The sequence below is a fragment of the Pyxicephalus adspersus genome, chromosome 1 (genome assembly GCF_032062135.1).
Source record: "Pyxicephalus adspersus chromosome 1, UCB_Pads_2.0, whole genome shotgun sequence".
Lineage (NCBI taxonomy): Eukaryota > Metazoa > Chordata > Amphibia > Anura > Pyxicephalidae > Pyxicephalus > Pyxicephalus adspersus.
In genome coordinates, this window is record NC_092858.1 from 68,072,251 (window position 1) to 68,091,377 (window position 19,127).

The following is a 19,127-nucleotide window of genomic DNA, read 5'->3' on the forward strand; positions in this document are numbered from 1 at the left end:
TGCACTGTGGATGAATTTTCACATTAAAGTAAAATGGGATTGTCTCCTTTGGAAGTACTAAAGCAAGAGTGACAGACAAAGTTCAAACTTGTTTCAAAAGGTGAACTTAACTATATGGAACAATTATTTACCATTTATAAAATAGACTCGCTCTACTGGAAAAACAAAGCAGCAATATAGCATTTGGATAGCATTAAAAGTGACCCTGTTACCTATGCTGCAGGCAAGAGCCAGGGAAGTTTTACATGATCTGCAAAGACAATCTGTGTAGTTCATATGAGGCCTCCCTGGCCACTGCCTGATTTTGAAAGTGTGTTAACATAACCTTTCATTTTAGTAGACTTGAAGTGATGACAGGTATCTTTAAAGTTCAACTATTTTATAGCATTGAGGAAACTCACCTAAAGAAACAAAGAATACAAAATATACAGACAGGCAATGGTCATTAAAACATTTTAGTTGCCTTTGATTTTTATACTTGAAATCCTTTTTTGAATATAATATGAAACAGTTAGAAATGGGTATGTAAAAAATATAAACATATTTTGGTTTTTCATGCCTTTATTCACACCCTTTGTTATCAGGACCACGCCAGGGCGGTGATGGGAATTTCCAGTGTCATATGTTGCCAGTATGGGAAGGACTGTGTCAAGACCAGGGTAGGGTGCAGTTCTGCACACAAGTTCAAATTGTAGTAGAAAATGTATTCTTCAAAAATCTTCTTTAAGCAAAAATGCACGTAGTTCTGCCAAGTCTAAACAGACAATCCTTTTCCAGGAGGTTGACCTTGCATACTTGATTTATTACATTCAGTGTGTGGTATACCACACATAATTCCTTCAAGTATAAATAAACATTCCACCTTAGTCCTGCTATTTGAAAACATCATTACTGTTATTTTCTTTTGCACCTAAAAGAAGTAACTTTTCCTCCTTTACTTTTACCTAGTACAGAATTTTATTGGTTTTAGAGGTAAAAGTTCTCTTTTGATTTTCTGGAAATTGCAACTTCTAGAAATTCTAGAACTATTGCACTAAAACTTAGCCAACCAAATAATTTGGATTTCTTTTATATCTTTTTATTCAAATTTTTAGGATAGGGGAAAAGGATAACACAAGAAATGCAGTTACATTACAAATATCAAATACACATTTAAACAAGTCAGCCATATACCAAAGGGGGAAAACAAAAGAAGAAGTCAAAAAAGAACGGGAAGTGATGACTATGGGCAAAGGGAAGGGAACAAAGTCTTGCTTCTATATTAACCACGTAATTTTTATATATTAAAAAAGTATATTCTGGTCCAGTCATTTGTCTACCCACCTGGTATTGTCCAGCGCACGGTGGTACACTGTTAGTTTCCTAAAGAAAGAATATGAAGATGAAAAAGATACCTCTTTCCATACTTTGAAGTAATAGGTCTAAAGAGTAAAAGAAGGGCTGCAATGATGAATGAATTTTCTTAAAGAAAATGATGGTATTGAATATAAAAACCTTTTATTTTGTCTTTTCTTTTATCATTCCCATTACTTTCTTTAAATAATAGTATTAATCCTTTAATTGTCCTAATATTTTTTATAGTAGGTGTGATGGGATGAAATATATGATTCCAAAATATCAGGGTATTGGGCATCACCTTTTCCAATTTCTCCTGTAAAGGGCCTGTAATAAAGCCATCAGTATTTGTGTTGCTGCAAGATTGCAGCTTTTTATTTGGAATGTGGAGTGTCCTAGAAGGAATGGATATGCCAGGCAATCCTCCCTTTTAGGATGAGCATCTTGGGCATGAGCAGGAGCCAATTCATCAAAAGTGTGCCGATCTCACACATGCGCACACTATGTAACCCGATCTCGCGCCTGCATGGGCTGGCGTAGGAAAAAGAACCTGGAAAAAGAGGAGAAGATGAGGGCGCCTGAGGACGGATACCGGAACAGCGTGGGACCAAGAAACCTCCCGACTGATCGACTGCTCTGGGGGATTGAAGGTAGGTGTGAATTTTTTTGTTTTGTGTAGTTTTGGGTTACTTCCCCTTTAAAGCTTTTGTTCTGCTGGACTAAGCCATTTTGTGTTTTTGTATGCTGAATTTTACATGGGCTACAGTGGTGATTTTGTAGAAATGAATAGGCTTTGGATCTCTTGGAGGAAATGGCAAGCTTTTCAGTGCATCTGAAATAGAGGGAAACAGTGAAAAGACACAATACAGAAAATAAAGTGTACAGTGTTTCTCAGCAAACTCATTGTGGATATGTCAACTCACTTCTGTTTGCACACATGTGGTTTTGTGCACGAAGCTGGATTTAGGGATGGGGATCAAACTAGGCGTTTGTCCAGAGCCTCCAACTACTTCAGGATACCAAATTACAGAATGAAAGGGGTGCAGAGAACTGGAATGCTGTAAAATTGAAGCTTTTTTATATTTGCACAGAGCCCCAATTCTACAAATCATCCCTGATTGTGCATGACATTTTGCTGTCTAGCAACCTCTCTATAAATGTGTGAAGATGATTTAAAATTGCCCAAACTTGTGCAGTGGGTGGGGAAAGGACAGTTTACAAAAATCATGCTAATGTTTCATCACCTTATTTATCATACATGTGTTTATCACTTCCTGGCAGGGTTGAGAAATTTTAGAAAAAGGTAGGATTGGAACATTTATTTATAAGTTTATCATCTGCTGAGGAAGAGAAAATCTGGAAATGGTATTACCAGTATGTAGAGGGTGGATATGACACATTCTGCATGCCTGAAAGACTCAAAAGGGTGTTTCTTGTGTATACTGTGACAAAATATACCTCCTTAAAATAACCAGTGTTCATTATAACCCCTAATCTCAATTATCAGTACAGATCCACATATATTCTTCTTAATTATTCTGCTAATCATTGTGTCTAATGCTTCTCCTCACCAATATCCAACATACTTATGATACTTGGGTGACTCTCTGGAACGGTTGCTCTTAGTTGAAACCTCATCTTTTTAATTAATTGACGGCCACTGAATGAAAACCAGGAGCATTATCTTGAAGGTCTAAATACAGTATATAAATAAAGTGTGTCAAGGAGGAAATTTCAATTTTTTTTCCTAGGATTAGGACTGGAAGCCATCTCATTTGCTCCTGTTTTGAAAAGTTCATTCTCCCTAAATAGGAATGAGTGCTTTCAAGAAAAACTCTTTTGTTTTACAAATGATTGTGTAATACTGATCTGGTTTGTCTTCTGTAGAATTTATGATTTTACATATGTATATACAGTACTTGTGAAGATGTTCAGAGCCATTAGATGGCAGTTGAGAAGATCTATTGCAGAATGATTGTTGTATAAACACGCATGCTTGAATTAGCCAAGTGTACATGTTAATGCAATGTGCAGACACCCTTGTCAATTACCTTATCTTAGAACCACAATAGTTAGCAAGTGATTGAAAATTTAACCTGGCTGATTGTTTCTTCTGAAAGTTGACAGCCAGAGGCTGTCTGCACAAACTTTTCATGTCTATAGACATGCAAATAGCTTTTAGAAGTTGCATGAATACATTAACAGAATGCAGACACCTCTATTTATTGTCTAAAGACCTTCTTTCAACCTAAATGGAAAAAAATGTTTAATTTGGTCTTGTGTGCTGTCTAGCTGAACTGAGCAATTGGGAAATTCCATACTTTTCAGTGCAATGCTTAATAAATATGTCCATTGTTTTTCTTGTTTTTTATAAAGTAACCCAAAAGGCTGCTATTTCTATTTTTTTTAACATTGTAATAGGCGCCAATGATGCTGTAAAGTGAATAGGCTAATACAAAATGTATGTACCGTATTCAGGAGATACGTCTTATGGAGTATCTCACAGCTCTTATTAGGGACACTGTGGTTAAATTTGAGGCAACATGGGAAGTCTGGGACCATTACTATGCCCGGCTGCCTGTATGACTTCCTATTTATTTGGTGCTTTATTTTCCTTATGAATAAATGCCATGTGTCGCCCCATGTCTTGGCCACACTTTACCCCTCCACCTATCCTTGCCCCTTTTCTCACCCTCCTCTCTATTTTGTTGTTGGTTGGCCTGGGTTATTGGCTACTGTTTTGTTGTATAATATATGCTTGATGAGTGCAATTACTATATGTTCTATCCTATTATTATGTAGAATCTATTTGAGCTTACCACTCACGGTGATGTGAATAACTGACTGGAGAGTTGTGGTTATTGTCTTATTACTATTTTGCACTCAATTGTTATTTATTATTATTTTCCTCTTTTTTGTCTTCTTGTCTGTATGTTTAACAATTTCAAAAAACAAAATGTATGTACACCTTAGCTTTTATAGACTCATCTTTTAGGGAGATTTTGCAAATATGAAATATGCTGTCAGTGTCCCATTATGTGCCTTGCCCTACACTTCCTGTCATATGGACAGAGCAGAAATTAAGAAGCTTATGGCAAGGTGATACAGATATATATGTTTATATATAAATGTGTGTTTTTATCTAATTCCCAAGCCAGTAATTTGAGTTTCCAAATTTTGTGTGTAAGATTGGTCTGTGATACACAAGGCTGTTGGTACAAGGAAGTATGGGAAGTGGGGCTTCCCTCATCTAAACTAAAAACTGCCCCCAAAAAAATACACTTACCTTCAATCTCGCAAGGCAGTGTGATCCATCCAGGGGTGTCTTGCACTGGGTCCCGCGTCGTCCCGGAGCCGGCGCTCTGGGCGCCGCCATGTTCCTCTCTTCTTCTGGGTTCTTCATCCTACGCTACCCGACCTAGGCGTGAGATCAGGTGACATAGGATGAAAAAAATTTGCCGATCTCACTGTGCATGTGCGAGATCAGCAAATTTTTTTCCCCCATGAAAAGGCTTTTTTTGCGCATGACTGAGATGCTTGGGCATGCGCAGAAGGAACACCCAAGAGCCTCCCAGGATGGCTGACATAAATATCCCGGAAGGCTTTGCGCTCCCATTCATTCTTGATTGCCTAGGATGTTGCACCAAAAAAAAAATGAATTTTTACCTTAAATTAAAGGGTTGTCTACAGACCATGCTCTCGTTGGTTAGAATGGTGCAAAGGGCATTATCTTTTGTCAATTCATAAGAAAAATTTAGACTACCATGAAAATCAGGAAGAGAGGTAGAAAGCATACACCAACAAGTGTCCATCCTTCTTTTACAGGGTAAATCATTCTTTACCTTTTTGTTCTCCTTTGTTAAAATTTGATTGATCTCTATTATACCCACATTTCTGAAATATGAAGGCGAGCTGACAATTTATCTCCTGAGTGTCCTGCTGATAGGGACGGCAGGATTTCTTCTGCAAGGGTCATATAAAGTTCTGATCACCAATGTCACAAGGAAGGTGATGGATAAACCTAAAATTTCGGGTCATTTGTACTCCTCTTTCTGTGATTGGCGAGGAAGAGGAGATCAGAGAATTATAGCAGCTGCAGTGCCAGAAGTGCGGGAACAGGCTTATTTGCCTGGTACAGGGCCACCATCAGAAATTTCTAGGATCCAAACTAGGTAAACTTTCTTGGCCCCGCTTCCCCATGTGTAAAAGTTTCGGCATTGCAAAAGTCAAGCTGTTTTGATAAGGGCCTAGGTAGTGCTGAGGAGAACGTAGTCAGGGCAATGTATTGCAGATTCTTCCCTGATCAGGGTGCAAAGTGTGGGGGACCCTTTTTTATTTTAGTAATATTAGTAGAATGTGTTGATGGTGCCTGGAATTGTCTGGCTGTATTCAGGCTGGCGGTGCCATGGCAGTGCCATCATTGCTTCCTCCTGTGACATACTGCATGTAGCTCCTCACTTCCAGCCACTTATAGAGAATGAATGGGGTGTCAGTGAATGATTCAGTACCATCTGATGAAAAATGTGCAAACACTGGTCCCTAAAAAATTGGCACAGCAGTGCAAGTGGCAGAGGCATGGTGGCCATTTTCGGGAATGCCTGTTCCCGCCAGGGGTGTGCCTTACTACCACAATGTTGATAACAGGGGCGCATTAATTATAAACTAATTAGTATTCTGTTTATTGGATCTCATCAAACCCCAGCCTGGCATTGATAGGAGGTATTATTAAAGGAAAATGGTTGACTTTTCCTCCAATTACCCAATTACTGCAAAGTATATTTTTTACAGTAATAGAAAACTTTTGTATCTAGCACAAACCGATCATCTGTTGTGTGTTCCCGCTTCTGGACTTTACTGCAGAGAAATAAAATCCTAATAATATGGGGTGAAGCTGCTGCCATGGCATAGGAGTGTTTGTCCTGCTGACAGCTGCCGTCTATCTGGGGCTTCTGCACACAACAGACGGCAGACTCCCCTCTGCCAGCAGCGGAAATTATACGAGGGGCCACATCACACAGGAGGGAGTCTACCTTCCATACACACACATAGGAGGGAGTCTGCCCTTCATACACACACATAGGAGGGAGTCTGCCCTCCATACACACACAAGAGGGGTCACACATCCTGGAGAGGAGGCGGGGCTTCACGGCACTTACTCAGAGAAACAGGGGCGGGGCTCCCTCGCCTCTCTGCGCTCACTCAGTAGAGGAGGCGTGGCTTGCTGCACTCACCCAGGAGAAGGGGCGGGCCTTCCCTGCACTAACCCCGGAGAAGGGGCGTGGCTTCCCCTCTCTCGCCTTGCAATCACAAAGTTTGGAAAGTAAAGTTGAGAAGCGGGAACCCAAAATATCGGAGACGATAAAAAAAAAAAAAGTCATCGGATCTGCATGTCTCCTCCCTGTCGCCTGTGTGCACCCTGGGTGTAGGTTCAGCATGCATGAAGATGAGAAGTGGCCGCTTTGTTTTCTTTACCCCTGAGGGCTGATATTTCTTATTGTCTGCGCTTTGTGTCGGCTCCGGGACATGCCCAGGAGGAGAGGCGGACAAGTCGGAGAGTGTTTGTCCTAGGCTGGGTGATGGCGGCGGATGGAGGAGATCCCAAGTGCCAGGTGGCAAGAGATGAGGAGGGCAGAGTGCGGAGGAAGAAGAAACGGAGGAAAAGTAAGAAGGAGAACAAGGTGCGAAGTGTCCGCTCCAACCTGCTCTACGACTCCTCCGGCAAGGCGGCAGCCGACAACCCCAACCGGCAGTACGCCGCCAACTCCATCAAGACCACCAAGTACACGGCGCTCTCCTTCCTGCCCAAGAACCTGTTCGAGCAATTCCACCGCCTGGCCAATGTCTACTTCGTCTTCATCGCCCTGCTCAACTTCGTGCCCGCCGTCAATGCCTTCAAGCCCGAGCTGGCTCTGGCTCCGGTGCTCTTCATCCTGGCTGTCACCGCCATCAAAGATCTCTGGGAGGATTACCGGCGATACCGATCGGACAAGGAGATCAACCACATGGACTGCCTGGTGTACAGCAGGTACGGGCTGTCCGGGGATGGGGGCAATGGGGCAGTTCGCTGGCCGGGCATGGGGGCATTCGGGCAGATCGCTGGCCTGGGATGGGGGCATTGGGGCAGATCGCTGGCCGGAGATGGGGGCATTGGGGCAGATCGCTGACCAGGGATGGGGGCATTGGGGCAGATCGCTGACCAGGGATGGGGGCATTGGGGCAGGTCGCTGACCAGGGATGGGGCGCTGACCAGGGATGGGGGCATTGGGGCAGATCGCTGACCAGGGATGGGGGCATTGGGGCAGATCGCTGACCAGGGATGGGGGCATTGGGGCAGATCGCTGGCCGGGGATGGGGTGTATGTAGCGATCGCATGATGTAGACATGTTTACATAGGTGCACTTTGCCGTGTATCAGCTGACTGAGCACACATTGTAGCGGGGATCTCAGCTGTGCTGTGGCCCCCCTGAGGGGGTTAATCAGGAGCCCACCCCGGTCCGCCCCCCATGTGAACATGGAGACAAGAGAGTGTTTGAGTAGAAGCTGCCACGTTTTGTGCCTCCATTCATAGGAGGGGGAGGGACCCCGCACAGCCCCCCTCTCTCTGACCCCCTGTGTTTGTTTTCCTGGAGCAGGGGGTCATTGATTCCCCATAGACCCCTCATCCTAGCACGTGTCACTCATTGTCTGCTGTCACTACCAATGCTGGGGTCCCTGCTTGGTTCCTGTTCTAGTCTATGGAAGTCTGTGATGTGGACGTCACTTGTACCTAATATTGCCTGGCCTCTGGAAAGTTTTGGTTGTACTCCCAGTACTGGGAGTCTGCCCCTGTCTGCTGAGCAGCTGTATTGGGAACAGAAAAAAGACATTTCCAGTTCTTAGCAATTTTTATTTTTTCACTTGGCAGACGAAGATTTCCATTCTCTTTAGACGTCTGTATTCTGATCTCTTCTCTAAAGCAAATCTTTCCTGTCATTTCTAATGTGAAAGATTTTTACCCACCATGCCTGGTCACTTCATCCTCAGTGCGTTCATTCAGTCAGGCCCAAGTTTTGGGTGAAAATCTAGCAGTAGAGGTGTTTTATTGTTCTGGGTCACCAAATACCTGGTTGCTAGCGGTGATTATCATAAAGTCTGGGTCAGGACCTATACTTCACCCTCGTCGTTCTTCAGGTGACCATTGAGGAACAAGCGATGTATGGACAGGTAATTTGGCAGTAGACGTGCCGCCTGTCTGTACATCCATCCTACCTGATAGGATCCCGGAACATAAAAACTATTTATAATAAACTAGTGCCATGTAAAAGTAAAATGATTGTATGGAATGTAATGAGCTTTCTTCATGTGATCAGTTCTCTTATTTAAAGTGGACCTTGTTATAACATACATGGCCTGCTTCTTTTATGAGCCCCCAACCCTGAGAAAAGTGCTAACAGAAAGCCATGAACAAATAAAATATTGCAAGAAAATGTAAACATGACCCCCTGACTTCTCACCCGACTGGGCCTTGGTGTGGGTGCCTGGGGCAGGAGATGTTCCTGCATGGCGCTGTAACTTTTAATGGCAGGACTTAGGAGCCTCTGTTTTCCCAGAATCCTTTGAGAAGGCCTGCTCGTGTCACCAAGGCCTACAAGAGGCAACAACACCGTGATTTCAGGCACTTAGAGAACGTTTACTACAAAACTATTTTTGTTAATATTAAACAGGTTTTATATAGCTAGCGCCTACGTTTTATACAGCGTTGTTACAATTTTACTTTCATGGAGTTTACTTATGACATGTTTTGTGCCCCTATAAGACGATGGTAGGCCATGGGGGCTGTTTCCAGCTTAGTACAGCATACAGATTTATGGGAAGGTCCTTAAAGATCATTCATTAGCAGTATTCTCCCCATACATTATTTTAAGCTGGGTGGGAAGAGGCTGTAGGCGGGTGGTTAGCCCTGTATTGTGACCCTTCAGTAATCACCCCAAAACAGCCAGGTGCTTACTGAAAAGTACCGGGGGGTGTGGCCAGGTAAAGGGGACTGATCAGGGTAGAATCTGAGTGCGTTCTCCCCAGCGTTACTATGTGCTGGAGTAATGAGGCGCCGCACGTAGTAAGGGCAAGAACTGAAAAGATTGTCAGAAGTAAACATGGCTGCCAGCAGGTAAGAAGTCAGCACAGGAGCAGGGACTTTAAGGTGGGAAAAACTCCTTGGGGTTTGTTTGAAAAGAGAAGTGAATGTCCTACAGTGTGCATAGGTGATAAAGTACACTAATTATATAAATTCTAATAAATCTAAAGAATGGGTTGTTTTTATATAGTATTATGGTGAACACTGTAAGCATGTGCTTTTACAGTGTTCTCCCCAGCCCCTTTTAGCCGAGCCCACCACCCGGCACTTTTCAGTAACCACCCGGCTGTTTTTGGGTGCTTACTGAAGAGTTGGGTGACAATACAGGGGCTGTCACCTGCCTACAATTTCTTCCCACCGGCTTAAAAAAATGTCTGGGTTGAGCACTGCTTTTAGCTCGGTGATGCTGCTTTGTGGTGCACAAAAACAATGGTGCGAATGGCCCCAGCTTGTTAGTTACCCCGATGACCAGTGTCACAGGGAGTGAAAGTGAAGGAAAAATGTTATATCAGAGCAGTAGTAGCTAGGAAATGTTCTAGTCAGGACACTGTACTGATGACAGCTGTCTAAGATTAGATTGTTCTCACTTTGAAGTAATATTTTCTCACTTCCTGTTGTGTCTGCAGCACAGGATGTTAAGGGAAATATCAGGGTATAGATAGAAAAAAATCTGACAGGCTTTAACAATTCTCTGCTCTACCCAAAGTGGAGAAAAAAAGTGCTATGAACCATTAGATGGTTACTGTCTAATGGTTCATAGCACTTGTTTTCAAAACATATAAGGCTGTTTATTATAGTGAAAGCAGGCTGTTATTTATACCCAAATATCAGAAACAATGTTCAGTTTGTGTCATGTATAAAAGTAGTAATCAGCTAAAAAGAATAAATACATTATTTTTTTAAAGTAAGATTATCTTATATATCTGAAAGTATGGAACACCAAAGGCCACAATTAAAGCATACCTGAATTAGAAATTTCACTTTACATAAAAGGGTAGACAATCCTTTTATGTAAGGTGAAAACTCTGTTTGTGGTTTTTTTTTTGCAGCACCATCTCCTTAACTCTTGATCGCCTAGGCCAGGAGTCATCAAACTTTTCTGGCCACTAGGCCATTTCAGGGATGGGCAGGAGCACACTACACCGGACTCCCTCAAGTCCTGCCCTAATGGCTCTGCCCCCCACCAGGAACGCCCCTGAAGGGAATTCCCTATTTACCCCGGCGACAGGAGTGTTAACGCCGGCCGGGGTAAATGGGGAAAATGCCCACTCCTCCGTATGCATTGCAGAGGAGAGGGAATTCCCTTTAGGGAGCCACAGCAAGAGGAGGCTCAGGAGCCGCATGTGGCTCCGGTAGTTTGTTTCGGCCTAATCCTGGCATTAGGCCGGATCAGCCGGGGCACGTTAGACCGGAACAAACTACCGGCTAGGCCATATCTGGCCTAAAGGCCGTAGTTTGCCAACCCCTGGCCCAGGCGATCGAGAATGAATGGCAGCACAGAGCCTCCCGCGATACCTAAGTCATGCATCACAGGAGGCTCTTGCCTGCTCCTTCAGCACATACCTGAGTTGCTCCTTTTGCCAAAAAAGAAAAAAATTGCAGATCTCACGCACGTGCAGTGAGATCGGCAAGTTTTTTTTCCAATCTGTCACCCCATCTTGCGCCTGCATTGGGTGACGTAGGAAAAAGAACCCGGAAGAACAATGGGAAGAGAGCGTCGGCCCAAAAACTGATACCGGGTTTACTTCCTCTTTGAGTGGAGTCAGATATAAACACCCCAATTGTCAAATTGCCATTTATGGGTAATTACAAAGTTTTATTAAATTCTGATTGATACCTTTAAAAAAACTGACAATAAAGATGGTGCTTAGAAAAGATAAAAGAACTGTCATCTGATTGCTCCCTCGTTATACAAAGACCCATTGAGAATTGGGGGCAACAGCAATGGAAGCCCCAGTGTTTTTCTTGTCAGATTCATTTTATTCTTCAGTGTATGAAAGACTGCATACACTTTGGCTCCCGCAGCGTGCTTCTAGGTAACATTATTGTCTACTACTTTGCTTGTGGGGAAATATTGGCATATTGATGGTGTACAGCACACTTTCCATACCCATTGGGAGACCTCATAGCACTCTTGAGGTAAGAAAATAATAAGCTGTGTTTCAGCTGGCTTCCTCCAGCATTCCTCCAAACATCCTGTGGGTACTACGACATTCACTCCACGCATGGCTTAGTACAGCGCTTGCTGATCAAGACACTCAGCAACACGTGCTTGTAAAAACTGCTAGAGCTCCAAGCTTCTACTTAGTACTTCACTGAGTGCCCTACATGACAAAGGCAGGAAAAACAAAAAACGAGAATGGAATGTATGAGGGTATATGAAAGCACGTTGTATTTCACTTGATGACTGATTGTGAGATTTGTCTTGAGGTTTAATAGGGTTTATGAAGGGTATTTTTCCACTCCAACCAAACATTTTTTTTTTCCATTTGTGGTCATTTAGCCAAAATGGAAACAGTGCTAAGTGTCTGAACAGTATTCACCTACTGGTGTTCCCGGAAGGTGAACCAGTGACCTAGATTTTAAGAAACTCTTTAGCTTTAGCAATGATGATTATCAGGTATTTTTTAACCACTTCAAGTGAACTTGGTGTCAGATGCTGAATAAAATGTAAGTGTTGTTAACCTCTCAGAGATAACAGGACTCCTCACATGTCTTCCTTGATCTGATTTTCTCATCAGAAGGATGGCACCATCTTTGTTTATTCTTTATCAAGGGGCATTATTATCTTCTTGTGCATAGATACTTGATCAGACCTGACTGTAAAGCTGCGTACACACTTGCAATTTTTGTTGTTGGAAAGGATCTTTCACGATCCTTTCCAACGACAAGGGAGTGCACGATGCATGAACGGTGCTGTACATACAGCACTGTTCTGCTCTATGGAGAGGGGAGGGGGAGAGCGACGGAGCGGCACCCTGCTGCGCGCCCTTCCCTTTCATTACGATCGGCTGTCGTCCATCGTCCGTGGATCCGGCAGGTCGGTCGTCCGGACGATGGACGACACCGACTGTACACACGGCAGATTTTCGCCCGATAATTGGCCGATGCCGATTATCGGGCGATAAAAATCTGACGTGTGTACGTAGCTTTAATCTTGTAACGTGTAATGTCTAAATTTTGTCTCAGATCTTCCCTCTGCTGCATTTGCTCATTCTGTGACTTTTTACAAGTGACAGTATTGCAGTCTGATGACTAGGGATAGGTAAAAAAAAATGCTTCTTCTTGGAAGTGCCAGACTGACTAGGTTCCAATGATACAGATATTATCAAAAGTCACTTTTGATAATAAGTGTTTTTTTTTTTTTATAGAATTATTGTAATGTGTAAGGATTGTATCTAAAGAGGATACCAAAAATCCACTTACCTTCAATAGGGCAGTCCAATCCATTCGGAGGTCTCTTCCGTCGGGTCCTTCGTCATCCCCGACATCTGTCTTCGGGCCGGCGCTCTGGGATGCTCAGGCATGCGCAGAAGGAGCACCCAAGAGCCTGGTGACATAGGTATCCTGGGAGGCTTTGTGCTCCCATTCATTCTCGATCACCTACCGGTTTTTGAAAATTCTGAGTTTAGGTACGCTTTAAGTAGACATGGTCCCCATTAATTACCTATGTTTTTGTATAGTCTGTGCTTTTTGACTTTATAGGGTATACTCAGTTCTAATGTCAGAACATGGGGGAGAGCTTGCAATTATATTTGTCTTCTGTGCTCTCAGAGGCCTCCTCCTCATTTATAAAAAAACAAAAAAATACCCTTACCATCAATCCCGCTGCCCCCAGGGCATTCCGATCCCTCCATGGGTGTCCTGCCAGCCCAATATCGGTGGTAAAGGGTGAAACAAAATTAGATCTGGAAATTTGGGTGCAGAAAGAGCACCCAATAGTCTCCCAGGATGCCAGACACAGTTATCCCGGGAGGCTTTCATTCATTCTTGATCACCTAAAGGAAAAAATAAATTTTTACCTTACATAAAAGGGTTGTCCACCTTTGCCTGGTCTTCTTCTGGGTTTGGGTATTTGGCCATCTTGATGGCAAGGCTCAAATGACATTATTTCTGCGTACTGCAAACAAGCAGGTAGGGACAGAACATGTTCATAGAGTAAGATCAAGAAAAAATGTGTAAATCTAACAGCAGTACAGCTGTCCCCAACATCATTTACAGGTTCGCTGTGCTGAATCACTGAAAGACTACAAATGACACAAATGATGGCCATTTTTTCCTTATGGGGAGGATGCAGCGGGTCGCCACCTGCTCCTCCACCACCCTCTTCATAGAATAGAACAGCACTGTGTGTAGAGAACAGCTTTGTTCTACTGTCACTGGAAACAATTGCCTACATTTTTTCAGCAACTAAAAACGACACCTTACATCCCATGGTCATGTCAGTTAGTATTTGTTCTGTGCTTTTTCTTTGTTGAATAACTATACCTTTTCAACAGTTTTCACCATAATAACATAATAATAATGCTCTGTGTACATTGCCTGGTATTTATGTCTTGTTTCTGTTTTGGGATTAGATTTAAAAACAATGGCTAAAATCTGCCAGGGCCCACTTTTCCTTTATACCTGAGAACTTCTTTACCTTTTTGTATTGTACCATTTTAACCCTCACACTGACTACACATATGGCTAGTGGCATATGAGGCAAGTGCCTTCAAAAGGTTTCAGCAACATCATTTGTGACGTCTACAGTTTCAGTTGTTTTTCTAGTTAAGCACTGAATGAGTTTAAATTGCAGTATAATTAAATCAAAACCACTGCAGTGCCAGGTAGAAACAACACTTATTTGTTGCTAATGTGGTTATCTACAACTAGGAAACAATCAAACCGGAATGGCACTGACTTGGTGATTTGGTTGGTGTGTGCTGGCTGAAAATAAGATTTGCAAAAATGTCTTATTATTTACTGCTAAAGCGTGCTGGAAAACCACCAGCCAATTAGAAGCTGATCTTTACCTTGACAAAATACCCCCCCAAGTTTAGTTCAGTCATTACAATCTTTAGTATTTATTAGCAATGAGGGCTGTCAGGGGAGTAAAACTTTTTCTTAAAAAAAAAAAAAAAAAAAGGTGATTTTTTTTCTAAAGAATTTTCATGGTTTATTATAAATATGTTAACAATTCAATGTTCATAGCTAGGCCCTGGTTCTACACTCTTCCACCTCCAGATAAGATGACAGTAAAATGTCTGTGGGCCACAGCAGGTGTTAACAGAAGCATGGGGTCAACAGATCCTGGAGTGAATAATGATCGTTATGTTTAGAAAGGTTGTGAAGGGAGCGGTAGTTCTGGTTCATTTATACATGTTTTGGCACCTGCTGTATAACCATATGGAAGATGTTGGGACTTCATAAATAAATCATGTTATCATTGAGAAGGAGCATGCAAAAAATGAACAGTAGGTTAAATGATATGACCCCAGCCAGTGAGCTTCAGATGTTTTACTGGGATATGTCCTCAGTTTGTAAGAGGGTATTCCCAAATGGCAGCAGTATTTCATGTACTCCAGTTTTTTTTCCTGAATGATGTGCAAATCGACTGTGCTTACATTTATAGTTTTGTTTGAGGGAAGACTGTAGTTTAAATGACTCCAAAGACGTTTTTTTTTAATAAGTGCCTGTCAGACCCGTGAGCTTTTATTGCACTAGCACATATTACCAGCAGCATGCTGAACTTTTCAGTAAGCATGAGTGGTGTGTTTAAAAGTGCAAAAGTATAAACAGACCATGGGCATACTACATACACGAAGTAGCTGGAACTGGATGCTTATAAATGGTTTTAGACGTTGTTCTGATGATAATTGTGTTGCTATGTGGAATTTGGGAAGTGGAGACTTAATGGATATCCTAAAAGATTTATTATGAACAACGTCCCCCCCCAGAAAGTTTTGAAAGTGGGTGGTCAAAAAGGGGGGCAGGGCAACACGTGACAAATTTGTTCCCAGGTGTTGTCGCCATAGGATTCTAGTAACCCCTGTATTCTGTTAGTATGCCTCATTTGTCCATCATCTTTGTATTATGCCCCAATTGTCCAGTGCCCCTCTATTGTGACTCAATGTTTCAGTAAGCACTGAAAAATATCAGATTGTTATTGAAAAGTGACAGGTGTGTGCCCAGTTAAAAGGGGCTGGGGAGAACACTGAGTTGTCCATGCTAAGATGGAGATGGGCAACCCATTCCCTCAACCTTGGTAAGTGGCTGCCATGGTCTTATTTGGCCTTGATTTGGAAAGCCAGTGGGATAAACACCCCAGTGCTGCTTTGATGGATTTTATTCATCGGCTCTGTAGTGCACCCAGTATTCCCACGAGGACATCTTGTGAATGGTCTAATCGTGATGAATAGATCTGAGATATTAAAATGTGAAGTTACTATTAGCCTATAGAAGTGGTCCACTTTGTGCTCTTTTTGTTTTTTAGTCCTTTTTGCACTTGCTTATACTGAAGAATAGTTGCTGAGTGAGGGGCACCACAGACAATGGGCATGCTTCTTTTAATGTGATGTGTTTTTCTCTCATTGGTGTGGCATAGTGGAGGCAGAGCCAGAGTTCCTTCACTGGGTTGACGTATAACAGATTGATAACAAGTGACAAGATTGTACATATGATACGTGAAAATTTCAATGGTCTGCTTTGTGACATTTTCCTATTTTCTGACATATTGCTAATTGTTGGGTCTTTTTTTAAGATGAATACACTAACCTCAAACTTTCTGCAGTATGCTGTCTCAATATATTATTTAAATACATGAAATATCACCTTTCTTAATAAGGCATAAAACTCATCACTAATTTCCCCTGTATGTTTCCTTTATATGGTATTGTGAGATCATTATGCTTTTGAAGTATTCATATTGATTTAGGTAAGTAGGCTATGAGTCAAGGTTGCTCCAGAGGAAGACATTACATTTACATGTTATTTAAAGTTCAGCACCTGCTATGGAAAGTGTTGCAGTCTGTAGATGTGGTGGTATGATTTGCTTTTGCTATAACCCCTATATATGACTTTGTAATATTTAGAAAAGTACATTTTATGCATCATAGCCCTCTGTAACTGGACATCATATATACATTTATGCAAATGTTTATTTCTGTGCAGCTCACTTGACATTTACTGCAGATGCATGGAGAGCTGGGGTACAATAGCATCCAAATACAAGGAAAGCTATATTGTGCTCTGCATACGCCCTGTATGACATTGAAGGCTGAAAAAGTCCTGGTGAATTCAACAGTTTACTATCCACTTTATCCTTGTGTATCGCACTTATGCATTATTGATGTAGGATTTGAGTTGTTATTGTATCTGCTGTAGGGAGTTATTATATGTAGACACAGGAGTCCTCTATTTGATTGTCCTTGTATATCCCTCTTGTGTAGTTTATCATAGTTGGCCATATGTTGCTACAGCAGAGATACAGAATGGCCTGATATATTTTATAATTGCCTTCAGTTACAATGACCTAATACACTAAGACCCAATCTTACCCCTAAGTACCAGTGCATTGCCCTGGTATTGTAAGGCAATCTAGCAGTTATCAAGACAAAAATTAACTTCAGTTTTTACTGCTTAGGCAAAAGCTTCATTTTCAATACAGTTCAGTATTCAGTATCTTTTGATCTCATCAGAAGTTTCAGTGAAGTCACACTTTCGTTTTTGCAGAACCCTACTCAGTGGCTTTAATGGTAGATTTAGGCTTCTGACTAAAGCTCATAGGACTTATGAAATAGTAATTCCTTCCCTTTTTTAACCCCATCTCATTATTAAAAAAAAAAGATTTTTTATTTGTGCTTAGCTGTATGTGAAGCCACTAATTTTTTTCCTCATAATAAAGAGGAACTAAACTCTAGAAATAAAAAAAAAATTGTGACCAGGTGGCTCCTTTTTTTGCGGAAGGAACTGGTGATCTTTTTATTTTCCTGGTTTTAGTCTTTCTTGATTGGCCAAGCAGAGATAAAATAACTTCATTCATTCCTGTTAGCCCTGGAGATGTCTGGATACCAGGCATCCTGTGTTGAGCAGCACATGTATCTTTTAGGCAAAGAAAAAATAAGTAATACCATGCATGCACAACATTTGTGCCAACAAGGCAGCCTAGTTGGCAGATTGGTTGCTGCATATTGTACCTTGATGTCATTTTGTGATCAGTTCTGCCATATAAATGGCCAACACAAACAAACCTATTCATACCCCCTGACCTTAGAATGGCACAGCATTTGTTTTTTCTTTGGTTGCTAGAAATAATCACTAACCATTGTTTTTAGCGGTTATTATGGCATGTCCACAGGGTTTAACCCATATTCTGTAGCGCATGTTTATCCTCCTGTGTCGGAGCCTGTATCCTTCACCTTGTATTATGTTACCCACCAAGAAACCTTTTTAGTATAAATAAAACCTACTCTCAGAGCTCCTCCAAAAACACCACCTAGGGTTAGGGGGGAAAAGACATGTTCCTACCATTTAACAGGACTCGGGCACTGATCATTGTTTTTTTTTTTCTGTTTTTGCTTCATGAAATTTATTATCAGATTGCCTTAAAAAATCTGAAATATTTGGCTGGTTCTCCTGTAAACCTTCTGTTTCCTTCCACTAATACTTTGACACGATGCATGAAAATAAATAGTACATTGTATGTTCCATAAAATTCATAATATTTTAAACTCCACCGGCTCCACTGCTGTAAAAAAAACTTTTGTTTTTTTCAAGTTATGTATCGACTATAAAGAGGCAAAGTTTTGTTTTTTGTGATAATTTACAGATAAGAAGTTTAGGAACAGAGGAAGCCATACAAGCTTACGGGCTAGTAGAGATTCCTAATATTTGTTTGTTTGAAACAATGGTTGGTAATCATTTTGGCCGACAGTAAAAATTAGAGTGCGGTGAAGTCCGGCTGTTCTTCTACTGCTGAGCGGGCTTTTTTTTTTTTCTATGGAAAGTTCTAGAGACAAGTAAACAGTAGTTTGTTGCTGATTTGGCATGGCGGATCACTAAACAACCTGTTTGGACACCTGTACTAACACTATATTTTCACCAGAGATGTATACGAATGCTTTGAGTGATAAAAAATCTAGTGACTGTTCAATCTTGAAGCCCAGTACATAGGAGGAGCAGATTGGATGCACTTGATGGATAATGGATTTGTCAGAAGTAACAAAATGCTGCACACGTGTTAGAATGATATTCTGACTGTTTATTTCTCATTAGAAAGTGATCATAATTAAGATTGGTATTCTGACATGAGTTGCTTATTCGTTTACTCAGACGATGCAACTTCTGTCTATAAAAGATCAGAACCCCAAAAATGTGGTTTCTTTTAGTCTGTTTGCATTTTAGTTTCTTCTAGATTCACTTCAGATCCAATTCGGTATTAACTCTTAAATCTGGTTTACTTGTTTCTCCTTCAGTTGCAGGTAGGCATAGCTCAGCAGAGGTATATTTATGGAGGGCATTTAAATGGTTGTTTTGAATAAAGACAGATAGGTATTATAACACCTTTCAACTTTCCAAAACACGCATAGCAGGGTGCCTGTGTTTTATCAAAGTCAACATTTCCTATCTATCTTGTTTACTGTTCTGGGAGGATTCAAAAAATCAATGATTGAATATGTGCATGAAGCCAGTTATTGTA

The 19,127-nt window shown here is 41.5% G+C and overlaps 1 protein-coding gene across 2 annotated transcripts in view; it reads left to right on the forward strand.

The window, feature by feature from the left end:
• The first annotated feature begins 6,625 nt into the window (after nt 1-6,625).
• Nucleotides 6,626-19,127, forward strand: part of ATP10A (ATPase phospholipid transporting 10A (putative)) — a 67,138-nt gene continuing 54,636 nt past the window's right edge. Inside the window, exon 1 of one of the 2 annotated variants that reach the window (XM_072412947.1) lies at nt 6,626-7,360. In XM_072412947.1, coding sequence (XP_072269048.1) covers nt 6,912-7,360 — 449 coding nt within the window. In that variant the 5' untranslated portion in view covers nt 6,626-6,911. The remainder of the gene's footprint in view (nt 7,361-19,127) is intronic. The other variant, XM_072412936.1, reaches the window with a different exon arrangement.